General features: G+C 38.1%; 1 protein-coding gene across 1 annotated transcript in view; it reads left to right on the top strand.

Moving 5' to 3' along the window:
• Window positions 1–26,308, top strand: part of ADAM7 (ADAM metallopeptidase domain 7) — a 37,097-nt gene extending 10,789 nt beyond the window's left edge. Inside the window, 15 exon segments of the mRNA XM_060100535.1 lie at window positions 1,497–1,565; window positions 4,717–4,886; window positions 7,183–7,276; window positions 8,913–9,043; window positions 9,884–10,058; window positions 11,498–11,587; window positions 12,614–12,809; window positions 13,215–13,317; window positions 14,323–14,440; window positions 14,442–14,510; window positions 18,948–19,028; window positions 20,410–20,488; window positions 21,629–21,734; window positions 22,322–22,421; window positions 26,192–26,308. Of these exon segments, the coding sequence (XP_059956518.1) occupies window positions 1,497–1,565; window positions 4,717–4,886; window positions 7,183–7,276; window positions 8,913–9,043; window positions 9,884–10,058; window positions 11,498–11,587; window positions 12,614–12,809; window positions 13,215–13,317; window positions 14,323–14,440; window positions 14,442–14,510; window positions 18,948–19,028; window positions 20,410–20,488; window positions 21,629–21,734; window positions 22,322–22,421; window positions 26,192–26,308 (1,698 nt within the window).
• Window positions 26,309–27,314: the final 1,006 nt, after the last annotated feature.

Consider the following 27,314-nt stretch of genomic DNA (forward strand, 5'->3'; position numbering starts at 1 on the left):
GTTTTCAAGAATAGGAAACATTCTTCACACATTTCATAGTTATTGTAACGTTCATATTAGTTATCTACTGCTGTGTAACAAACTACCCAAAACTTAGTGTGGGTCATTTATACAGTTGCAGTAATCTGGTGGTTCCACTGGGCTGGCTGGCTGGTGTAACCTGGCCTTAGCCACTTGTCTGGTATCTAGTGTTGGGTTTGGCCCATGTGTCCCCAGTAGGCAAGCCTGTTCTTCTGGTATTATAGCTGGGCATCAAAACATCATGAGAGAGACCAGGCTTCAATGTACAAGAGCTTTTCAAGCTTCTGCTTATAGGACACTTATTAATGTCTTATTAACTAAAGTCATATGGCCAAGTCTAGAATCAATGGTTGAGGGAACCACACATCGGTGCAGATACCCAGAAGAGTGATTCCTTAAGGGTCATTACCATAACAACCTATGATGACACTGATAACAAATCCAGACAAGAAAGTAAAATTACAAGCCAATTTCACTCACAAATATGACTGCAAATACCCTAAAAATATTTGCAAACCCAATCCAGCACATATCAAAAGAAAAAGTGTGCAAAACAATGAAGGTTTATTCTAGTAATGCAATGGATTTGATAATTAAGAGGAAATTTATGGGCCTATCAGGAATAGTTTCAGTAGAATAGTGGCATTTAAATCAATGAGTAGTAGGTTGAGGAGTGGGTAGGAAATGAAAATTAAAGGGATTCTAATGTAATATCTTTGGGGTATTCAGATATTTAAGATAACAGGCGAGCAATGGAATGTTAACTATAGGATAATTGCAGCATTCAGAAAAGGCATTTTATTTTATTATACAAGAAGCTTGACCATTTGCATTTATCTCTACGGGATACCTTATGTTATTATTAAGTGTATTTTATTAGGTCTAAATTGATAATGTTGAGAACAAGTACAAATAGGGAATCCATTTGTAAGAAGAGAACAACATACAAAATAAGCTGAAGCAGGAAACTGCTTTGTCTTCTTAGCCTTTTCCTGGAGAGAAAGAAGGGGGAAACCACAATTTCTTGCCCCTCTCCATCATATCCCTGGCTCCAGGATGATCCTTGATTATATGCTCCTTAGTTTGTAGCCACCATGGATGTAGGAGTGCTGACAAAGTTGTTTTTTGCAATATAATGGTTGCTGTGGAGCTTTAATAAGTTTTGTTATGAATATGGACTCTCAAGAATACTTATCAATTGGTTTAATAAATCAACATAATGTAATATGTCTAATGTGAAGAGGGAACAGAGTTATAAAGAAAACCTTAAAGTAGTGCCAAGGTGAAGCATGACTTTTGAAACTGCTATATCCTATTATTTTATATAAAACATGTATTTCTGCATAAGTTGCCCAGATTTTTTAGCTCTCTGGACGGAAAGCCAATGAACTTTTTTCTTTGAAATATCTCATGATGTTGAATTTTTATTCAACTCCTATGATTAATGAGTATTGATCTGATGTCTATATTTCCAGTATCACAGGAATAATCACCCTAACAAACTGAGGAATCAAGTTTGGGGAATGGCCAATTTTGTCAACATGGTAAGATTTGATACAGTCTGAATAAAGCCAAAAACACAAATGGAAAGAAACTTTTAGGACAGATCTCTGATGGATTTTTGTAGTAATACTGATATTCAGACAGCACAAAACATAACAGTTCACCAAGTAGTCTAGCAAAATTCCACTGAAAAACAAATCACAGCAACAAATGGATCATAGCTCTAAGTTTTTGGTTTTCTAAGTAAATGACACTTAATATTTACATAAGTTTCAAATATTGGTCACTATCACAAAATTTATAAAGCAATGTACAAAGATTTGAATACCCATCATGAGTAAATCAAATCCACTATGTTAAATCACTCTTCCACGACCTTTGCATAGCAAAAAGTCTTTCAAGCTATAATTTATTGCCCATGTTTAGACAGAGAAATCAGGGGAAATATTTCTGTAAAATTCACTAAAATGATGAATTCGTCTAACATGAAATGAACTAGAATGCTGTCAAAGAAGCAAGACTGTGAATTATACACATCTTTTAAAGCTGACTCCTTCGGACCAGCTCCATTACCAGGATAAAGAGGCCCCAAAGAAAGACATTGTAAGAAATCGCTCCTTTAGATCAGTGTTTTTTTGTTTGTTTGTTTGTTTGTTTTTTGTGGTACGCAGGCTTCTCACTGCCGTGGCCTCTCCCGTTGCAGAGCACAGGCTCCGGATGCGCAGGCTCAGCGGCCATAGCGCATGGACCCAGCCACTCTGCGGCATGTGGGATCTTCCCAAACCGGGGCACGAACCCGTGTCCCCTGCATCGGCAGGCGGACTCTCAACCACTGCGCCACCAGGGAAGCCCTAGATCAGTGGTTTTTGCATTCACCAGTTGAAGGACATTTGATCTTTTTCTAGTTTTTTACTAGAATGTTTGGGGCCTGAATCAGACCTGAGTGCACTGAATGAGGCCACCAGTTTTGCTCCGCAGATGTGGGAAGCCACAGGCTGAACTCTGTTCAAGTTCCACAGTTGAATGGGCTATGTAGCGTCTCACAGTGAGGGTCCCTGGTCAGACAGGCTGAAGTCTATATTTATTAATGAGTGGGGCTGCAAATTAAATTCCCTGCTTGGGCACAGCAGGAGAAGCAGCCCTGAAACTGGTAAAGTTCTTTGTTTGTTGCCTTAACTCAAGCTGACCCCAGGTTTCCCAGCTGAATAGGATTACTGGCTTTGCTCACAAACTACTGGCTCTGTCTGCCCCTCTCTCAGCTTGAGCACCACTGGGATGCACATCTTTCAGGTGTTCTCACCAGCCCTTCGGGTCAGATGGGGCTGGAAAACACTCTCCACAGCGCGCGGGGCTGTCTCAGCCCCCTAGCGTGGGCAGGATGTGGAGGAATTGCTTCAGGGTACTCTCAATTTCCCAAACAGGATTGGAGGGGCTGAGAGCTACCATTAGCCCTGGATATAAATTAATCCCTTTCCTGGGCATAGTGGGGAGCTCCCACACCCAGTACTGGCTTTGCTCTGGGGGTGATCTCAAGGGCTGCTTCTCCTGTTTCTTATATCTTGCAATTGTCTTTATTACTCCTCTAACACTGACCCAAATATAAGACTCTCTCTCTCTCTTCTTGGGGCCCCATCTCCAAAATTGTTGCACATTGCTGAACTTTTACTAAAGATTTTCAGTTCAGACTGGGGGCTCATACCACAAACAATTTAAAGTAGCATAGTCTAAAAGTCCTTGACTCTTCCTGTCATATCTCTTCTTACTGGCCCTTTATCCTCCACACTCATTATTTCACTGCATCCTTTCTCACTTTACTTTCATGCCTTCACCTCTTTTGTCTCAGAAATTCCAAAGTTCTTCCTCTGCTAAGAAGAGTGAACCAACTCTCTCAACAACCTTCCAAATATGTATATCCAAACCCATCCAAGCATTCTGTAGATAAAATATGGCTTTATTTTATAGGATATTTTCTCACCAGAAGAGAATACATCCATAGAATAACAAATATGGTTCCCATTTGCACTTGAATCCAGTTTTATGGACCTAAAGCCCACCCATGAATGTAGAGAATCCAAAGGATAAAAAAATTATCTTGCTTGGTGGGACCTAATTCATAAGGTTTATTCCACAATACGATCAGAGCCAGAAGGAATGGACATCTAGTTAGGTCTGAGATCATGATTTAACTAAAGGTCTAACTTTATAAGAGTTTATGAGAACCATAGTTCTCACGGTTATGAAATGACTATGGGTCATGGTTATCATGTTGGCACATGAAATTCAATATATTCATATTATGCTGGTTAAGAAAAGTGAAAAATGAATACAAAGTTATTGTTATAGCAATGATGTGAATATTAAACTTCTTAATAATCAGTTACATTCTCTATTAATATTGTTGCGTTGACCTCTATTTCTGTTCCTAACTTAGTGTTCATAGTTTATCATTCATTCTTTCTTTCAACCAACTTTGTACTGGCTGTTATGAAATATAAAATTGATATAATACATAGTTCTTCATCTCAAAAGCATCATAATATTTCCTTAAACTCTTAACCTCTTTTGTCCTGGCATCAAAGTACCTATCAACTAGGTGTTTACAAAAGCAGATGGGAATAGGGGTGAGAAGCCTTGGGCTACAACTATTTCTGTCTGTTTTGAGGCTTTGAGCAATCCCCAATAAGATTTCTTACACAACAAAGTAGTTCCAAAAATCAAACATGGGGAACAAACATGAAAGCTAAGCTATGGGTTTTTGAAAACAATATCAACTTTCTAATCTGCTACAGAACAAACTCATAACCTCAGTAGAGAGACGAACAAAGAACATTCATTCCATTATGTGCCACTGTTCATAAATGCATATTTTCAGGTCAGGTATAATCTCAGAGCTTCAGTAAATTATTTATTTTAGACATATCCTGAGTCCAGCGTATGTAAGGATTATAATAGTTCAAGGAGAATCAGGTGTTTTTGGTCAAGTTTCTTTGCTAGTCATGGCAATTCACCCAGTATTCTGGACGATTCAGCTCTACATTCTGTTTCAATACAACTGTTTGTGAAATGAGGTCTGAACTTTTGCTTATGTACTTCACACATTAAAATTACTTTTTTTAGTGTGAAGGAATATAGTCATGATAAAGGATCCTTCTGCAACCTGACATTGTGAAAAATTATTTCTCCTTCGAACAGATTTATAAAACCTTGGACATTCAAGTGACATTAGTTGGCCTTGAAATATGGACAAATGGAGACAAAATAGGTATAGATTCTAAAACAGAAACTACCTTATTACGTTTTTCGGCTTGGCAAGAAATAATCCTTAAAAAATGGAAGAATTTTGATCATGTTACGTTACTCAGGTATGTCGCTGCTTTATTTTCCTGCATATCTTAGGTGGATTATTAAAAAAGAAAACAAAACAAATAAACCAAAATACTTTTTAAAGCAGCTGATTTTTGGATAAAAGTCACAGGGACAAAAATGTTATGTGTAGCTATATAGAAAATTTCCAGATGAACTTGTAAATAACCTTTCTTCCTAATAATGATTAATATCAGAAATGAAAACTTTGAAACATTCATGTTGCCAGGCAGAGTTGAAAATGTCATTAGGTAAGCAAAGCACCCTTAGAATCCATTTACTTATCAGCATCCGGTTTTAACTCTCTTCAGCCTTCCATGCCATGCCATTTCAACACTGCACTTAAACCCACCTTTCTGAGAAAGCACTTAATTTTCTGGACATTTTCCCTCAACAGAGTGTGTGCATCCAGACCAGCTCTTCAAGGGCATCTATACTTAAGATAATAGATAATTAACCTGATAAATTAAACCTGCCACAGCTTTAATGTTCCTAAGTAAAGGGTTGGATTTTTCTGTAATACTAGGTCATTAATTCCTTAAAAGAGGGGCTATTTTTACCGTTTTGTCATTCAAAATATCTAGTACACTACTCAGCCCATAGGAAAATGATAAATTATGGTGGAACTGATCTGACTTCAACTTTGTGTTTCACATAGTCCTGTCATCATAAGGAATGTTAAATTAGGGAAGAACAACTTTGAAGCAGTGGAGTCTTTTAGCATCTCTTTTGATGTCCTTAAAGCTACTATGTAAGAGTGGTACCCGCTTTAACTATTTCATCTACCTATATCACCAGTATTTCTCCTAAAGTCTACAAACATAGCCTGCAAATATGCTTTCTATCATTATCTAAATGTTAACTTTCAGTCTGAACTCAGGACTGTGAAGCTTCCAATGCCCATAGTCAGAGGTCAGGTTCAGCCCTTTGGCAGATGGATGAGTGAACCAGACCTCCAAATATCATTTCTGATTTTCATATCTAGGATGGTCCATAATACATATCTCCAGGGGAATAGTGGTTGGGTTCAGATATTCATGTACTACTGTGCCCCAAAATTATGGAGGTAAAGTAAAATAGTATCATGACCTTCACAGCAGGCAAGATTAGCTCTTTTGCCTATTCCTTGGATGTATGTCTTAAAATACTTAATAAATTAGCCTAGGAAAATTAATTTGGTATAAGTAGACAATCTTTTACTTCCATGTGCGTCTCTTACTCTGAGCAGTAGCTTCACACACCAATAGCATGTCTACAAATAGAGATGTGAGGGAGTGCTACTAAATGACTAACTGGGCATCATATTTAGAACTTCTTATGTTGGTTTCTTACATGTCTTCCCTCTATATTCACATAGATCTAGAAGTGATTGGATACTGTATATGATATCATGGTGTGACTTTTGGTTTTCAGTGACCATAAGCACAGTCAGAATCCAGATTGTGCTTTCTCTGGTGCTTCATCTCCATAGCTGATATTCTCCCAAGATCTCCAGAGTCTGGGAAGACCAGAATTCTAAGTTCTTCCAATATGCATAGTCAAATACTAAGACTTTAAAATGTAGGGACAGAAACGTATCAGTAGTGAAGAAAGAAATATAGCATATCTTCTTGATCAGAAAAGTTAAACACAGAAAGGGGTCTTCTAGCCTGACTAGCTTTCTTGTATTTGAACCATCTCTATTATACTCTACATATGGTCCTTCAGCCTATGATAGTTCTTTTTAAAGTGGTCCAAGTCTAAATGTTCTTCTTGAAAGCATATCAAATTTGGCTCCCTTTAATATACACATCTACATCTGTCTTTTTAGATAATCCAGGAATAGACCTATTTTCACATGACAAGTGTTTTAAATGTTTGATTCTACTTATCAAATCCTCTATGAGTTTCAATGGTTGATTAATTTTTTGTTTTAATTTTCAACCACGGCAAATTAATCGTGGTGTTGAGTCCATTCACTATGTTGCATTTTACCCTCTGAACACTTTAAACTTTTTTGGTCTTTTAAGTGGTTTTATCCAAAGTTGAGTGTAGGGCAAATTAAAGTCAAGTCAAATGGACTCTGACCTTATTATTATTTGGGGGGGGGAAAGTACTCTTTTATGATTTCAACTCAAGACTACATTGACTTTCTCAATGCCTATAAAATAACACAGGTTTAAAATGAGCTTCATATCAACCAAGGTCATCCTCAATTCCAGAACTCCAGTGCCAAGGCACTAGCATTGGGAGGGTTCACTGCACTTCAGTGTTTGTGTTAACTGAACTACGAGTTTATTTATATCTCGTTTATAGTGGAAAGTGGCTCTATGCACATGCACAAGGAACTTCCTATCCAGGGGGTATATGCCTGCCCTATTATTCCTCCAGTGTCATTAAGATGGGCTGTGTTTTATTTATGTTATATTACTTAACCAAAATGCTTACCTTAGATTTCTGTACTCTTCTGTGTCCTATTGAAAGGGACCATGTATGCATCCTGTCATACATTCCCACCAAAATGTCACAATGAAACTGTTATGTTTCCGTTATTAAATGGGAAATGTTTTATTAAAAACTATAGATAAGTAATGAAGATAAACCAGTGTTTTCCAGAGTTTGTATGAACGTCATACACGAATTAACCTACAAAGATTAGGAAAGCTCTTTTGCATATTAAATATAGTTATTTGTAAGGACATGTGATGTACATAAAACTTGATGGCTGGTTTAGCAAGTAAGGATAATTGTTCTTATGTGGAAAATATCATATCTAGATGGCTTTACCATTCACTTTCAGAAAGCCTAAAACCTACATACTGCTGACTCCCTTTGTTTATCTGATCCCTTACCAAGTCACTACACTTCTAGTAAATGCTGCCCAAATAACACTATCTAAGGCATTCTTTAAGATATCAAGGTTTGGGTTGATTTCCTGTAGTGTCTCTGCCTAATTGTTGTTATGCTTAAGCGAGTCTTGTAAGACCTTGAACTTAAAAGCCAGTACTTATTAAAATGACTACTTGATTTATTATTCCTATGGTTCTTTTTATGATTATGCCTTTGCCCATGGTAGTTTAGAAACAAAATTTTGCATAATAGAGTCAAATTAATCTAATATAGGCTGTCCACTTCAATTATGACATTATAACCCATCCAGGACACATTTTTTTTTTTTTTTTGCGGTACGCAGGCCTCTCACCGCTGTGGCCCCTCCCGCTGCGGAGCACAGGCTCCGGACACGCAGGCTCAGCGGCCATGGCTCATGGGCCCAGCCGCTCTGCAGCATGTGGGATCCTCCCGGACCGGGTCACGAACCCGTATCCCCTGCATCGGCAGGCGGACTCCCAACCACTGCGCCACCAGGGAAGCCCCAGGACACATTTTAAATGTCATATGAGTAAGATGAAATCACCAAATTAGGGGTGTTTTACTTTTACAGTAACCTGATATCCCACCCCTCTTTGGAAATTTAATTTTTTCATTAATATAGAGATTAAAGCATGAAATAGAACTAAGAACAGAGATAACTATCAACTCTGTGTTGGATTTTACATTACTGATCTTCTGACATTTTTCATAGTAGTAACTGCCTCTTCATGATTGTATAACATTATTGCCTAATGTGAGACTATAAATTGGAAACCCGAAACTCACATATTTTTATTTTTACTCCCTTTGAATATCTAGTAATATAAGACAATCAATAATGTTTATTTTATTGTGTAGGACTTTAATTAATAAATTTGAGCTGTTTGTAAAAATGAGTCTATATAAAACCAACAATGACTATTACTGCACCAAAAAAAAAAAAAAATTTCCAAGTGTTAGTGTTAGAGACATCCAAAAGGTTACTTGTCCAACCTCATTATATAACTGAAGAAACTAAGGTGCAAGAACGGAAGATAACTAAGTCCACGACCTCTTAGATAAAATACTAGTTAACCAGAAGCTAGAAACCAGCTCTCAACCACTAGTTCAAAGCTTTATATACTGTAGTGTACTATCTTATAGAAATTTCTAATGCACATCTTTTTTGGCATCAGGATCTTTTACCTGACCTAAATGCAATTGCAAGCAAAATGGCACATCAGTTGGGGCATAACCTTGGGATGCGGCATGATGATTACCCATGTACCTGTACTTTGGGAAAATGCGTGATGGATAGTGATGGAAGGTGAGGCTTAAACAACATAGAGAATATATTTCAATGTTGGGGGAGTGGCTTTGAGTAAAACTCAATATTGTAGGGACATATTGTTATTATCTGGAATTTTCCTAATATCTCCTGGGTAAGAACTCAGTAACTGATATCTAATTTTACATCATTATCTACATAATTAGTAATATTTTGGGGGGACCACAACATTCCACTCAAACGTCTCCAAGACTTTAAAAGTCCATCTGTATCCAATCATTGTATCAATAATAATGACATGGGAGTCAAAACAAAAGGAAGATGGAAGGGAGGCAAGTTTCAGCTTAAAAAGAAATATATCACATTCCTAAGATGTGTAAGAGTGTACTAAATATTAATACTTTGTTTCAGAAAATGTTTATAGAGAACTACTTTGTGCCAGGCACTGTGTTAACTAGTGCTTATTTTTAAAAACTTTGAACACAAGTCAGTCCCTGTACTGAGAAGCTTGTATTCTTGCATGGATGGTAGGCAAATATATAGATTATTTCAAGTGGGACAAATAAAAAGTGATATGGGAGCAGCAGGCACAATTGGTCTAAACCATGGGCTTCAGGAAGGATATTCTGGAGGATATATAGTCTGAGTATTTTCACTAAAATAGTATGTGTTGGCTGTGTTTCAATAAGACATTTTCTATAATAAAGAGCCCAGCTACTACTCTGCTGTAACAGTAAGACAAGAGTAAAAAAGGTAAATGGACCTTGAGTCTATCATTTACATATTTTTTGTTCTAAATTCTTCATAGAACTTTCATAGCTGTTCTACCACTATGCATTGATACGATTCATCTTTATTTTGAACTCATCCTATCTCTAGCATTCCTGCACTAAAATTCAGTAAATGCAGCAAAACCCAGCACCAGCAATATCTCAAGGATTATAAGCCGATGTGCATGTTCAATATTCCATTTTCTTATAAGTTAAGTGATTATCCATATGGTGGAAACAAGAGGTTGGATGATGGAGAAGAGTGTGATTGTGGCCCTGTTCAGGTATTTGCAAATGATGTTGCCTTTACGTTTACAAAGTGTAACCTCAGCTAGAACCTAGACAGGGATGTAGCCATTAATCAACCACGGCAATTCTTGTAAAGCTTTAAAAACTGTGCTTTAAAAAAAAAAAGGAAACAAGTTGTTGGTGCAGCCTCAATGCAAGGCTTCTTACCAAGTCATGTCATGATCTTGCTGGAGATTCAGAGCATCACATTAGCCTGGTTTACACAGTAATTGGCTCTTCTTGTGAGAAGGGCTCATAGGTGTCATTAAGTCTGATCTCTCATGCACAGTAGGAGTCTGTTCTACAAAATCCCTCACCGTCAGTCCATCGAGTTTTACTCAGGGTCTTATGAGGCTAGTCTATATCCCTGTTGACCAGTTCACATTATTAGAGAAGTTAATTGAGCAGAAACCTTCTAAACTTACACATATTTATGGCAGTCTCTGGTACATTTAGAATAAGCCTTGGAGGCATATTTTAAATTAATTCTTATTCTGCTTTTCTCTAACATAGGAGCTTTTTCTTTCAAGAGCTCATCATATAGGTATGTGTCCTAGATAATGACTTCTCACATTATCAAGTGCTCATAAATCACCTGGGCATATTGTTAAAATGTGGATTCTGATTCAGTAGGTCTGGAGTGGAACTGAGATCCTATTCCTACCCATCTGCAAGGCCGTCTAAGGCTGCCGGTCCAAGAACCACATTTTAAGTAGCTATGCTCTAGACAATGCACAATTCAAAATTCATTCTGGCCATGAAGAGACTCCAAGATCAGAGCTGAGGCAGCGAAGGTCCAGAGGTTACAGCTTCTATTTTTCAAATGTCTCAGATTAAATGGAAAGAGAATCCTAACTTTGGAAAGTGATGTTTTTGCCTATGTGCATTTTTTGGAATGGTTCTACAGTTTCATTCCAACACTTGAAGTACCTTACATGACAGGATGCAGACAGTATTTTGCAGTTTTAACTTTGTTTCAGCAGATAGGGTCTAAGTGTCCATCCTGTTATTATGATCTAACAATGCATTTTGTTAAAAGTTCAGCCCGAAATATTTAGCATCTTGAGGAAAATATAAAATCGGAAGTTGTATTATCTCACACCCAACATTTAGCATGAGAAGCAGCAGGACTCTTCCAGAGAACAGAAGTCATCAGGAGAATGGAAGGTCACAAACTTTGGGCTTTGTATGCTACCAGTGAGAATCATTAGCTGTGGAGTACTGAACAGCACAAGAGAAGGAAACAAAGTAAAAGTCCCAAACACCAGTTGCAAGCAGTAGTCTTTGTATACATTTCATAGCCAAGGACCATATATTTGGATTTAACTCTGAAAAACAATTATGGCTAAATTGCACAGAAGCACCACAGATTAACTCTTCAAACAGGAGCCAAACTACAAACCGCTTCTAATTTTTCATTTTTGATTATTGCCAGGAGCGCACTAATCCTTGTTGTGATGCACACAAATGTATGTTGAAGCCAGGATTTCGTTGTGCAGAAGGAGAATGCTGTGAATCTTGTCAGGTAAGATCCTTTGTTAGGACTGGGTTTCTCTGTTTTCAGTTTATTAAGTATACATAGAACCAAAGAGTCGTCTGGCCACTGGATGACCTTCCACCACTAATCCCAGATTGGAGCTAAGATTGCTCGTACCCAATATAGCCTCTTCTGAGATGCTCAGACTTCTAAATACTAAGCAGTGTTATGGTCTGGGGAGTGGAGAAGCAGGTAAGCAGTGCTTGGACTTTTAGGAGCGGAGTTATACGACTAACATGATTCTTGCTTTTTTTGTCGATCGTTACCAACCTATTTCACCTCAGCTGAGGGGGAAAATGGCATCCCAACAACAGTGAACTGAAAGGGAAAAGGGTTATCCTGGAATTGGAAAGTGACAGTGACTAGTAGCTGGAGATATATTCCTAGGAAAGATGACCAAAAGTCCAAACGCCTCTGTCTAAGGGTTTATTGACACTTCTTTCAGGCCACTGGATTGCGAACTGACAAAGGAAAGGAAGTGTGTTTTATTCATCTTCAAATCTTTCCAAAACCCAGCACAAATTAAATGCATATTGAATGGCTGAATGAGAGAGAATATTTCCATGTTGTGCCCTCCAGCAGTGAGAGCCTGGGTATTTTTTTAGTTCATCTGAAAAGATCTGATTTATTGGGAGTGGTGATTCCTCATTAGAGTCAGGCGTTCCCAGTTGTGCATATACGGTGGGGTGGGGTGTGAGAAAGGGATGTACTAAAGGGGTGAAGGAGGCAAGATGAACAGAACATATGCTTCATTTCTCCATTTTATGTCCATTCCAACTCTTCTCAGTGCTGCTCTAATACCAAATTTCAAAAACACCAACTTGTCGTTCCTAAAATTACATAAAAACCAAGAACGCTAATAATTCTCAGTGGAATGGAGAGGGAAGTCATGATCCATCCTTAAAACTTTTTTAGATAAATTAAATGGGTCAACCTCCTTACTTCCTCCTACTTACTGAACCTTTCCTAACCTATGGGTGTCCAAGATTCAATCTATTCGTTTTTCTTCAACAGTTGAAAAAAGCAGCGTCTATATGCAGACCAGCAAAAGATGAGTGTGATTTTCCTGAGATGTGTACTGGCCACTCTTCCGGGTGTCCTAAGGACCAATTCCAAATAAATGGATTTCCTTGCAAGAATGCAAAAGGCTACTGCTTCATGGGGAATTGTCCCACCCAGGATGATCAGTGCTCTGAATTGTTTGATAAAGGTGAGAGACAATTACAGTGAATGATTGATAAAGATAATAGCCGTTATTTCTGTTACTGTCCTTTAGGAATCTGGGGACAAGACTGGAGATAATGCCATTTGTGGCAGATAGTACCTGGCACCTTTCTGAATAATACCTTTCATATTCATTGACTTTACCGCTAATATTAATTGACTAGCTCAGTATGTGGGTTAAGGTATGTTTGTTTCTTTTTTATATCCATATTCCTTCCTAAAATATGCTCCCAAGCAATAGGATAGTTTTTAAGTTATTTATTTGTCCCATTCTGCTTCACTGTGACATGACACTGAAATTTCAATTATATTAGAAAAGTAAGGCATTTTATGATTTGTCATATTCATGCTTTCATTGTTTTACTTTTATCATACTCTTTTTGGGTCCCAGAGGCAAAAGACAGTTCTGATATCTGCTACAAGATGAATAAAATTGGAAATAAATTTGGATACTGCAAAAACAAGAAACACGTATTATTTCCTTGTGAAGAAAAGTAAGTGCCTTGTAAAGAAAAGTACGTGCCCTCTCAGAGTGTTTTGCAAAATCAGAACAGCTCTTGTTCTGACAGCTGCCAGCCTGTTTTTACTGAGGAGATTAGGAAGAAAGGGAAGCAAGAAGGGAGAGAGCACACATCCCTGATGGAATTAAACGGCATTTATGCTCTGTATTTTGTAACTGAAAGTCATGGAATACAAGGAGGAAAGATGGGAAAGATTTAAGATTCTTAGGAAGGAAGGGAGGAAAAGAAGTTACAAAAAAAGAGAGAAAGAAGCAAACAGAACGAGGGTGAAAATAAGTAGAAAAGGGGAGAAGAGGAAAAAAGAAGGAAAGCCATCAGAAGAAAGAAAGGTACACGCTGAAGTTGAAGACAGAATGGGACAATTGGATGTTAGATCTGACTTTTAAAAAGCATGTGCTGACCCCCACTTCTGGGTTTGTTTCTGACACTTGGCAAGGCTTTCTGTGTGCCCCCAAACAGGATTTGGACTGAAAACAACAATAATAAAAACCTAGAATCAAGTTCAACTTTGCTTCTAAATATAATCCTGAAAATGGGCAGTAGCTTAACTTCTCTCACTTCCAATTGCTGCCTAATCTGTAAAGAGGGGGTTATAATAATAGAAACTTCATAGATTTGTTGTGAGAATCAACTGATGTGCTCCACGCAAGAAAGAGTAAGAAGGAAATCTTAATATCCTGATTAAAGTTATGCTAATTCAAATTACTAATAAGAAATCTTCTCTTGTAAACTTGAGCTAATATTGCTTTCTGAGAATTACATAGATATCATAAAGAAATACAATCATTTTACATCTTTGTCTACTCTTCTCAGTTTCCAGGGTCAGGAAACAGGGTCCAACAGTTTACCCAGCCTCTCCTGGCCTCTGACAAGCCTGGTTTAGAAAAAAGTGACCGGGCCACTTCACTTCCAACCTAGTCTCTAAAGTTCTATTTTATTTCTGGTCCCAAGTGTGAGAATACTCTTCCTTTCCTTCAGAGATATCAAATGTGGAAAGATATGCTGCACAGGTGGGCAGCATTCTTCTGTCCTTGGAGAAGAAAAGATCTATCACCTTAAGAAGCCTCTGAGGCAAAATGCCACTGAATGCAAAACTTTTTTTTTTATACCACGATTCTAAGGATTTTGGCCTGGTTGCTCCTGGAACAAAATGTGGAGATGGACTGGTAAGATGAACGCCCTTTGTTTTATTACAACTGCTTGTCCAGTCACTTAAAACCTCATTGGATCCTATAAATGGTTCCAGAGGGCTTATATATGGGAATACAGAAAAAAACTCTGCAGTATTTTTTTAATTGAGCAGAGTAGCAAAAACACTATAGTAAATATTCATTTTGCTTAACAGTTGATATACAAATTATGAAAATATTATAAATGTGCTTAATTAGTGTCTAATAGTAGATGCTCAATAAAATTACAGACTGAATTTTTTAAAATTTATTTGACTATGAAGTAGCCATAGAATCTTCATTTCTTTTATTCATTCAGACGTATTTACTGGGTACATACTATAGTGCCAGTGTCTGTGCAGGACACACTTGATGTAAAGATGAGTGTACTTGAGAATTTCATAGATTAAATTAAGTGTATCACTACAATCCAACTCAACTGTTTTCATGGCGATGTGCACGAGTCCAAAGGAAGTGACTGACTTCACTTGTAGAACACAGAGTGGCATCTTCTGATGCCATTAAATGAGCGACATTTCAGCTCTGACTTTATGAACAACATTTTTCAACACACAGAAGATGAGAAAAGACTTTTTAAAAAGAAATATACCTTCATGATATGCAAAGGTACAAGTCTATGGCATAGACAGGTAGCTGACAATTTCAGAGTGACTGGCGCTCCGAGTGAAATGGCAAAAAATTAAATTGAACAGGTAGAGTGAAGCCTGATTGGAAAGGCTTTATCACTCCAAGATGAAAACGTGAGAATGTAAACTAAAACCAGTAGCCATCTCATCAAGGTTTATAAACACAAGAATATTTGAAAAAATATAACGCTGTAGAGAAAATCAGCAATTTTGCAGTTGAGCAGTTTCTGTGCTATGCACCACCCCCTGACACTGCCATCCACAAGCATTACAGTATCATTCATATAATGAGATAGATAAATGAATTGGAAAGTAAAAATTCAGCATGTAAAAGCAGAATCAGAATTTAATAATTTCACAGAGACCTCTCTTTCAAGTCCATAGATTTAATTATACAGTTTCCCATTAAAAGGACTAAATAAACATAAAAATGGCAAGGAGTTAATATAATAGCTGTGAAAATTTGGGTATGTGTAACAACCACAAACTAGAAAGTTCAAGGACATTCAGTAAGATAGAGTGTATGAGGCACTGGTTTGAAGAAAATACCGAATAATTTTCTACTCAATTCAGGTAAGGAAAATCAGCCAGAGGTAGAAAGCAAACGTATGACATCCCTTTCATAGAATGGCAGGAATTAAGCCAAGGAATTGATAGGGGAGCAGTTGTTAAGGAACACTTCGTGATTGTGCAAACACATCATGACCACGTACCACCACATAGAGTGCCTAATTCCTTCTAGAGAAATCTTAGTACAGAAGTGCACCACTCACAATGGTACCAATTCTTGAACCAATTCCTACTGAGGGAATCTATGCATAGCAAACGCTAGTCTGTAGAGGTATCACAAAGACACTACTGACAGAATTTGTCATTTTCATATTTATTCTGAGATACTATTTTTTAGACTTGAGGAACATTAAATGCCTAAAAACATTCTAGTTTCTCTTAGTAGTTATTCTTTCTGGGTAAATTTTAATTTGGCACAGGAAAAGAGGACAAACATATCCCATTACCCCTGGGTGCCCTTTTCCTTAGTTATACTGTAGAACTTACAACATAGATAAGAAAAAAAGATGAAAAATAAAAGATGAGAAATGGTAAGAGAGAAAGATAGTAGACTGCAGAGAGAATGAGAGTAGAGAAGAGAAGAAAGAGAGGAAATTAGCTAATTCTTTCATTCTCTACCAGACAAGAATTGCTCAAAAACTGTCTCTGTAGTTATCTCTTTATGAAACATACAGAACAGCAAAATCAAAATAAAATACATCTCAGTATTTTCCTTTAGTTGAGCCTGAAATACTTGAAGTGAGGTCTACATGGGTTTTAAAACAATGTTTCTCAGTGTTTAATCGTGTATATAGAAAACCCATTCTATAAGCATAGGGAAAGAAGATAAACAACAGACATAAGAGAATTCAGTACAGTGAACAAAGGAGACCAGTCTGAGATATCAAAGATGATAGTCTCTTATGAAACAGATGCATTTTTAAAAAGAGGAAAACCCTTTAGAAATAAGTTAAATTTATATTTTATACTTTAGAAGGATATTATATCTATAAAATGATATAATTTGAAATCAAGAAGCACTGACTTCAAAGTGCAAAATGAATCATGATTGCCTGTTTATATGCAATTTATGCAGTAAGCCATGGAATAGAAACTCCAGGAAAAAAAAAAAAAGGAAATTGGAAGCTAAACTTCTTAACACAGAAAAATAAGATAAGGAAAATTTTAAAAATAAAAGAAAATGAATAAAAGCAAGAGAAACAGTGCTAAGAAACCTGATACAGTGTTAACAGGAATTCTAGATAAAGGAAACAGAATAGAGGTAAAAAAAATGTAATTAAGGAAATAATACTCAAAAATGTCCCTGAGCTTAGGAATGCATAAAGTAAAAACTCAGTACTGGGAAAAAATCATAAAAATAAATGAGCATTTAGACTTACCTTCATACCATGAAGTCAACAATAAAGAAAATGTTCAAAGAGCACAAAAGAAGGCAAGTATTATTTTTCAATAGGAAAAATTATCAAGTTACCATCATATTTATCTCCAACAAAAAATGCTGGAAGATAATGCAGCGAAATCCACAGTTTTGGGAAACAGAAATATGGTGACCCTAAAACCATACATATAACCAAGCTATTATTCAGAGTGTAAAGTAATAGAACAACACCCTCACAACCTTATGATTAAGACAATTACAGTAAAATTAGACAGCATTTATTTTCTGAAAAGAAAAATAGTCAAGTACTCCAGCCAAATGGAAAATGAATTTAAATTGAAGTGATATCTGCACTTTCGTATTCACTGAAACATTATTCACAATAGCCAATGGAAACAATTTAAATGTCCTTGGACAGGTGAATGAAAATGTGATTATATATGTAAATATATATATACACATATATGTGACTATATATGAATATTATTTAGCCTTAAAAAATAGAAATCGTTTTTAACAACATGGATGAACTTGGATATTTCACTTATGCTAAGCAAAATAAGCCAGACACAGAAAGACAAATACTGTATGATCTCACTTATATGTGGAATCTAAAAACATTAAAGTCACAGAAGCAGGAAGGAGAATGATGGTTGCTGCGGATGGGGGTAGGGAAAGCAGAGAGACATTGGTTAAAGGATACAAACTCTCTGTTATAAAATGAATAAATTCTGGAGATCTAATGTAAAGCATGGTGACTATAGTTAATAATACCGTAATGTGTACTTGAAATTTTCTGAGAAGTAGATCTTAGGTGTTATCACAAAAAAAGTAACTATTTGAGGTGATGGGTGTGTTAATTAGGTTGTTTGTGGTCATCTCACAATGTATAAGAGTACCTAAAGTCATCATGATATACACTTTAAATATATACAATTTTTAATTGTTAATTATACCTCAATAGAGTTGGAAAAACATTTCCAGATGTAAGTTTCTTTTCTAAAAAAACAGGTAAAAATAAAAATCACAGTTGACAAATAAATGAGCTAAGATAAGCCAGGCAATAACCACAAGCAACAAAACAACAGTAATTTGGTCATAAAACTTACCCCCCAGGGGCTCCCCTGGTGGCGCAGTGGTTGAGAATCTGCCTGCCAGTGCAGGGCACAGGGGTTCGAGCCCTGGTCTGGGAGGATCCCACATGCCGCGGAGCAACTAGGCCCATGAGCCACAATTACTGAGCCTGCGCGTCTGGAGCCTGTGCTCCGCAACAAGAGAGGCCGCAATAGTGAGAGGCCCGCGCACCGCGATGAAGAGTGGCCCCCGCTCGCCACAACTAGAGAAAGCCCTCACACAGAAACAAAGACCCAACACAGCCAAAAATAAATAAAGGAGTTCCTTTAAACAAAAACAACAACAAAAAAAAACAATTACCCCCCAAAACGAGCATAATTTAAAACAAAAGTAATAAGTATAAATAAGAAGATTAATTGATTTCGACAAAATGCTCAACCAGCAACTGTGAAATAAACAATCATGGATCCTTATCAAACCAGAAGAAAACCTAATAGAAGTAATAGAAGAACTTGCTGCAATTACAGTGGTGGAATCTTTGATAGATTAACATTTGAAGAATTAATAAGGACATAGACATTATAATAATTAATGTTTGTATACAACAGTATTTGAACTGCAGTACACATTTCAAATAACCATCGAATATTTATAGAGGATTTCTTCTTCCACAGAAGATTCTACATGTGGTTTTTCACAATAGAACAAATGACGCAAATTCTAAGAGCAAGTAATTCTAATTCACCTTGGTGACTTCATTTCTAGGCGTGCAGCAAGGGTGAATGTGTGACTACTGCACAGGCCTACAATTCAACCGACTGCTCCTCTCAGCGCAATGAAAATTCTGTAAGGTTTGACTCCTTTTAAAATTAGTGCCTTACCAGTCATTTATTTACACAAGACTTCATTCCTGAGCCCATGTATAAGTGCAGGTGTACGCATGAGCGTGTATGTACGTATGTATATATGTATGTATAGTGATCTTTAAATCAAATATGCATTGGGGATCCATTTTTTTCATGTATCATCAATAATATTGATCCAAGGGCCTCCCTGGTGGCGCAGTGGTTAAGAGTCCGCCTGCCGACGCAGGGGATACGGGTTCGTGCCCCGGTCTGGGAGGATCCCATATGCCGCGGAGCGGCTGGGCCCGTGAGCCATGGCCGCTGGGCCTGCGCATCCGGAGCCTGTGCTCCGCAACGGGAGAGGCCACAACAGTGAGAGGCCCGCATACCGCAAAAAGAAAAAAAAAAAAAAAAAAAAAAAAAAAAAAAAAATAATATTGATCCAAAAGCCAAACCAAGTATTATACATAGATAATGCTGGTATCGCAAGTATATGTCTTATCATTGGACTGGTAATCTAGAAACCCAGGAGCTTACATACGAATGAAGTTTAAACCTGAAGTTTAACATTGGATCTATCATAATTTCACTTACAGTTAAATTACACCAATATCAACATTAGCCTAAAGCTTCTGAGAAAAACAATAAAAGCAATTTTTTTCATTCATTTAACACTGTCCAATACTAGCAGTACCTAGCAGTTTGCATGTGTGGGTAATATCTTTCCTAAGCCAAATTTATCAGTAACACGTATATAGAGTTATACTCTTTCAACTATTTTACATATATATTAAATAGTAAAAGCTTCAAAACAACATCAAAAGGTAAGTACTATTTCTATGCCCACTTTTAGAGACGGCGAACCAGTCACACTGATGGTACGTGCAAGGAAAAGCTGAGAATTCAATACAGAAAGAGTGTGTGTTCTTAACCATTACACAACGCTCTTTGATGGACTAAACATTATACCATCACTTTTCTCCCACGTTAATATTATCTCACTGTTACTAAGCCTAGTTAGAGTCTCCTCTTTGGCTATGACACATCCAGCTCTAGCTGGGCTGTTCATCTAATAAGATTTATGGCTTCTGGAAAAATAAGTCAAACTATCTGGCTCATCTGGTTTTGAATTTGTTGGGATCATTCTCTTCTTCCAAGGCCATCTTCAAAGATAGCTGCTCCTTGTATTTTGTTTGCTTATTCTTCCCAACGCTGATTTTGGTATGCAGTTTAGTTAATTAATCGATAAAAAGTTCATGAGTGTGTGGGTGTGTGTATTTTGGGGGGGGTGTGTTTGATGTAGAGCTGGCACTAAGCTAAATGAGCGGCGAAACACGACTTACATCAGCCATTTGATGAATTATGAGTTATGGCTCTTCCAGGTGGATGACGGTGAACTTGAGTGCCAGTGTGAGGCAGTACAGGCATCTGCGGAATGGGAGGAAACCTTAAATGTCACCAGTGAGCATATCCTAGATTAACAGAATATCTTTCATGTATCAAAAGCCTCGCCCGTGAGAATGCTTTTTGCTTATATTCTAAGTCTACTACACATTTGTTGTATTTCTGTATGGATCTGTATGGTCTTCTTGGTACGCTGGATATTTAAATACCCAAGTTTGAATTTACTAAAATTTCTTTTTAAAATGAACGTATCGCCTTCTAGTTAAATTTGGATGAGTTCTTCTAAGAACCCGTAACACAGTAAGGCCTTTTCTATAGTCAATAACTGATAATCCAACTTTTCCTGCTGACTGTGATTCCCTTAAACACAATGGAATCTTGGGGGGAGTGTTCATTGTTAATACAGATAATAATTTGTGCAATGTTTTGGCCTTTTACTTTATTTAAAAAAATAACCCGGGGGATTCCCTGGTGGCGCACTGGTTGAGAATCTGCCTGCTAATGCAGGGGACACGGGTTCGAGCCCTGGTCTGGGATCCCACATGCCGCGGAGCAACTAGGCCCGTGAACCACAACTACTGAGCCTGCGCGTCTGGAGCCTGTGCTCCACAACAAGAGAGGCCACGACAGTGAGAGGCCCGCGCACCATGATGAAGAGTGGCCCCCGGTTGCCACAACTAGAGAAAGCCCTCGCACAGAAACGAAGACCCAACACAGCAAAAATAAATTAATTAATTAATAAACTCCTACCCCCAACATCTTCAAAAAAAGAAAAGAAAAGAAAAAAAAAGAAATAGCAGAAAATTTCAAATTAGGCATGAGCATGAATTTAAAATAAATAAATAAATAAATAACCGGGGCTTCCCTGGTGGCGCAGTGGTTGAGAGTCCGCCTGCCGATGCAGGGGACGTGGGTTCGTGCCCTGGTCCAGGAAGATCCCACATGCCGCAGAGCAGCTGGGCCCATGGGCCATGGCTGCTTAGCCTGCATGTCTGGAGCCTGTGCTCCGCAACGGGAGAGGCCACAACAGTGAGAGGCCCGCGTACCGCAACAACAACAACAAAAAAAACGGTGGAGGGAGAATTACAGCCCTTTAAGGAAGGAAGAAGCAGAATTGTAACAGCTCAGTTAAATGTTAATATTCCATTGTCCTAAAGCTGATGTCCTGGCTGAAGTTCATGTGTTTTAATGTTACAGATATCTCCACCCTGGTGGTTGTGCTCATCCTGGTTATTACTGGTGCTGTGGTTGTCATAGTATTAATTCGTTACAAAAAATGTATTAAGTTGAAGCAAGTTCAAAGGTATGTCTGTATTCTCTGTGTGTTGAAGGGGACCATGACTGAGACTATGTAAGCTTTATGGCCATAGAGATGGGAGAAAAGTATAAGCCTCTTACTGAAGACCAAGAAAGAGTAGTAATAAGTCAAGCTTTTACACACTTCGCTTTCATTGAAATGTTTATCCCAGTGACTCCCAAACTTTAGCACACTGGAATCAAAAGAGATTTAGGATTGACATACATATACTACTATATATAAAATAGATAACTAATGAGAACAGACTGTATAGCACAGGGAACTCTACTCAATGCTCTGTGGTGACCTAAATGGGAAGGAAATCCAAGGAAGAGGGGATATTTGTATACACGTGGCTGATTCACCTTGCTATACAGCAGAAACTAACACAGCATTGTAAAGCAACTATACTCCAATTTTTTTTAAAAAAAGGGATTTAAAAAAATACTAAATTTGATTCCTCCATCAGATTTAATTGTTATAGAGTGTAACATGATTATCAGTCTTTAAAAAATCTCCGAGATGATTTAACATTAACCACAGGCTTACCTCATACTTTAGCTGGTATCAACATTCAATTCCTTTCTTGACAGCCCACCGAGAGAAACCCTAGGAGTGGAGAATAAAGGATACTTTGGTGATGAGCAGCAGACAAGGACTGAGTCCATCTTACCTGATAGTCACCCCCTACATGTAAGAAAATATCATTTGCACTAGTTAATCAATTTAAAAAGTAGTTGTAGGTATGTCTGAAGTGGAACTATCCCTAAGCTAAGTGAGGTGGGAAATGCAGAATAGTCTAACATGATTCCACACCAATAATCTTCAGCTGACAGGTGGCGAAGGAGAGGATGGCAGGACTCAAACACACCAAGACACTATTTCAGAGCAGAATATATTGGTTAAATAAAATACTAATTTGTGCATGACTGGAAAAATGTACAAGCATAAATCATATTCTGGGATATAAAACAAATCTTAATAAATTTAAAAGAACTGGGGTCATACAAAATATGTTCTCAAAATAAAATTCTATTAGAGATCAGTATCAGAAAAATACTGGGAAAAATCTTTTTCTCATAAAAAATTTAAAATGTACAACACTAAATGATAGTGTTAAGAGATAAATATTCGGGGGTAAAAGTATAATCACATGCAAGGAGGAGGTCATTATTTTAAGTTGGGAAAGTGGCTAATTTTGGGGGAGGAAGTGGGTGACAGTAATGATAGGAAACTTGAAATGGCAAAGTTTTATTCCTTAATCAGTGCAGTGATTGCAAGGATATTTACCTTAAATGGTTCATTAAGCCATGAATCTGTTTTGTGTGTGTTTTTTATCTGTATTGTATTTTCCCAAGAAGTGACTAAAAATGAATAAGGGCAACAATGCCAATTGTTAGTGGGGATATAGAGAGTAAAAACTCTCATAAAAGCTAATGAAACTTTAAATGGTACAACCAATAGGTAAAATTCATACTATACCCTAAACATGATCATACGCATTCCCTGTAATCCAGTAATTCCTGTCATTATGAACACACCAAACAGAAATGTGTACATGTGTATATCGGAAAACATCAACAATAATGTTCCAACAGCATTATTTGCAAAAAGTGAAAATAATACGAATGTCCAATGACACTACAGAGAAGGAAAAATGAACTACTGACATTTACAACATACTATTGTATGTGATATCTTACTGTCACATACTCTTTGACAGCACACCAAACCCAAAAGCAAACTGTATGATTCAACTTATATAAATTCAAACTGACAAAACTACTCTATGGTACTAGAAGTCAGGGTAGTCGTACCACAGGGAAGATTTTCAGAGGGAACGGTAAAGTTTTATGTTTTGATCTGGGTGGGGTTCGGTTACCCATAGGTGCTCATTTTAAAAAATTCACCCACCTCATATTTTCTGTTTGTACATTTCTTTGTGTATCTTTTACATTAAAAGTTTATTAAAATAACACCCATAGCAATATATGAAAACCTAATAAAAAAGCTGACAATCCTGTAAAAGTCCCTGCAAGCAGTGGCTTGTTCAGCACCTTTAACAACAGCTATGATTTCCAAAGCACTTGACTCAGTGGGGAAAAAAAAAAAATGTGAGTGCTGGTTAGGAAGCTACAAAAGCATCCTCTTAAAAAAGTTAACCAGTGAGGAAAGAATTTGCGATAATATACCGATGAAACTGCCCACTAGGACCTAAGTCTTGAAGGAAGTATGAACTGATCATTGTTAGATGCAAATGCCAATGAAAATATAACGGTGCTAGTATTTTAAAATTAGGATTTTTTTGGGGGGTTAGTGGTAATCTTGCTCCACGGCTCCAGAGATTTTGAATGCTTTACCCCAACTCTCCATGTCCCATAAGCCCTGTGCTTTTTACTGTACAATATTACAGAACAAGCTCCACCCTACCCCCAGGAACACGTATATGACATTACAGTAGAAAGGCTTTTACTGAACTTATCTTACTTATGTCTGTATAGTTACCCTTTCTCTGGTAATATGGTTTATCATTTTTATCCATTCATACATTTTATTATGCCAGTGGTGACCCAAATAAAACAAGTCTTCATTGTCCATGCAAATGAAAGGAAAATACTGTGTAATAATTTTTTAAGCTTACACTGAGATTTTCTGATATGAAAACACAGGATGCTAATATCAGGTTTAAATAAGAAACTGAATGTAGATGCACTTAGTACTGTGTTTGGTATATATTTAGCACTTAATATGTGTTAAATATCTACTATGCCTCATGCACTGTCACAGTAACTTTCCTAATTACATTTTCTTTAAATTAATGTGCAAAACAGTTGCACTCCCAGAGAAAGGATTCAGGTGGAGTTAGCCTGAGCATATGATCAATGATAGATAGTCACCAGAGGTTCAAATAGAGCCTGGGGCATATTTATATTGAATACAAAATCCTTAAGGGCTTTTTGGATTTTTAGTTAAATGGGGGAACTTAGAAGAAGAGCTTAATAAATATTTGTTAAATATATGAATGAATTTAATTAACCATATAGCATAATATATTATAAATGTAGATTGTATAGGACAGTTTGGGTCCTTGAATCTCTTGTTTAGGTTTTTTGTATTATTTGTCATAAAGTTATATGAATAATAATGATTTAGCTCACTCCTGTTTGATACATTAGTTACCCATCAAAGGCCAGTTCTCAGCAAAATTGTGGTTTGGAAAAGATCTGTGTTTGGTGTCCTTTCCCAGTTACATTAATGATATTTGGTTAGCTTTTCTGTCTGGTACCCAGTGCCTCTCCTAGGTCCTGTTTCCACTGAACCATGCTGCCTGGTTGTATTAATGTCCACTGGGGGTTAAAAGAAAGCACTTCAAAAAGGGTAACTTCAGCAGGGTACATCTGCATTACAATAGTAAGTTCTGGAAATCCTCAAAGACTTCCAAGGTCCAAAGCGATTTGCCTGGTTGTGGAATTTCAGGCATGCAGACAATTAGAGACTCTAAGATTTGGAAGTTAACAGACTGACCTTGAACTACTCATATCATAACATGTAAAGAAACTCCCACTCTTATATGTATGCTTGATTTACAGATAAGTTGTTAGACTCATCCATCACAAGAGAACAACCTAGGCAAGAATATTGTCTCCGTGTGTTTCAATATTTGTACATTTACTAGGACTGTATCCTAGAGACGACTAGCAAATGTATTTTGTAGGCTTGGAAAATAGTCATATTTGTTTGAGCCCTAACTGCAGGTCAAGAGTATCTCTTTTCATCAGCCAAGACCTGCAGAGTCCTTGGTGAGACTTCCAACCAGTTTCTTGAGTCCACGCTACATCACGCTGGTATGGTGCCGTGGCTCTTTTCTGTTGGCTGTGCTAGTCTGTGTACATTTCACTAATAATCTTGGTGCCACTTAACCACTCATTGGTTCCTTGAAATTTTCCAACAATATAACATGGCTCTCTGACTTGAGGCAGAAACAGGAACTTCCTACTTCTCAGCAGGGCTGGGATTAGGGTGATGAAGAGCACAGTGGCTCTTGTAAGTACACAGTCAGATACTGTCATTATTTAAAATATTGACTGTGCTCATGAATTCTTGGGAATTAGTTCTGATTTTTTTTAAACAACACATTAACGTATTATTTATTGTGATCACAGAGTTTGTTTGTACCCCTTAAATGTTGCTCCTGGGACAAATGCCTTGCTCACCTCGCCCTGGTCCCAGCCCTGGTTCTCAGGGGTCAAACCCAATGACAGCTTCCAGAGAGGCCTTGATCAGCAGAGGGCTTTCCACTAACTGAGGAGGTGTCTTCCCTGAATAAATATTGATGAGAAAGAAACAAATTGGCTAAATCAGCCCACACATGCACGAGAGACATGGAGCCAAAAAAGAGATATTACCAGGTTTCTAAGAGCACCTGTACCACTGGAATCTTTATCTACACGTGTATCCTCAAGGTCACACAGAACACTTCTTATTCAGAACTGGACGCCAAAATCACCAAGATTCTCAACTACATCTCTGTAAATTCGGCAATTCTCATTACGCATCGTTCAATGGCTAGACGGGTGTGATTAAGGGAGTGTTGTCTGTGGCTCCACAGAATCTGCCTGTCACACAAAAGGGTCTCAGAACGTGCTGTACAGTCAGGGTGGCACGGAATGAGCATATCTCCCCATGCCCTGCTCCACCAGCACAGTCCCTTTTTATAAATTGGTTTTACTGGGATTTCAACTGAGATTTTTTTTTTGAATGAAAGCTCTAGTACTTGAAAAATGTTTGGCAATCTTCTTACCAAATATATTGTTGGAGAGAGTTACAACCAGGATAACAAGGAAACATGGCTTCTGATAAAACTTCTTAGGACGTCCGGGGAAGATGGCGGAAGAGTAAGACGCAGAGATCACCTTCCTCCCCACAGATACACCAGAAATACATCTACACGTGGAACAACTCCTACAGAACACCTACTGAACGCTGGCAGAAGACCTCAGACCTCCCAAAAGGCAAGAAACTCCCCACGTACCTGGGTAGGGCAAAGCGGAGAGATTCCCGCACAGAGGATCAGGCCGACCGGCACTCACCAGCCCGAGAGGCTTGTCTGCTTGCCCTCTGGGGAGGGCGGGGCTGGAAGCTGAGGCTCGGCTTGGTCGGAGCGCAGGGAGAGGACTGGGGTTGGCGGCGTGAACACAGCCTGCAGGGGGTTAGTGCACCACACCTAGCCGGGAGGGAGTCCGGGGAAAAGTCTGGACCTGCCGAAGAGGCAAGAGACTTCTTCTTCCCTCTTTGTTTCCTGGTGCGCGAGGAGAGGAGGTTAAGAGCGCTGCTTAAAGGAGCTCCAGAGACCTGCGCGAGCCCCGGCTAAAATCGCGGCCCCCAGGGACGCTGGGGCTGCTGCTGCCGCCGGCCAAGAGGCCTGAGCGCAAGTGCAGGTCACTGTGCACGCCCCGCTTCCGGGGAGCCTCTGAAGCCCGCCACTGCCGGGGACCGGGCATCCAGGGACGGCTTCCACGGGAGAACGCACGGCGCGTCTCGGGCTGGTACAACGTCACGCCGGCCTCTGACGCAGCACGCTCGCCC

This window comes from Mesoplodon densirostris, chromosome 6 (assembly GCF_025265405.1).
Source record: "Mesoplodon densirostris isolate mMesDen1 chromosome 6, mMesDen1 primary haplotype, whole genome shotgun sequence".
NCBI classification, from domain to species: domain Eukaryota; kingdom Metazoa; phylum Chordata; class Mammalia; order Artiodactyla; family Ziphiidae; genus Mesoplodon; species Mesoplodon densirostris.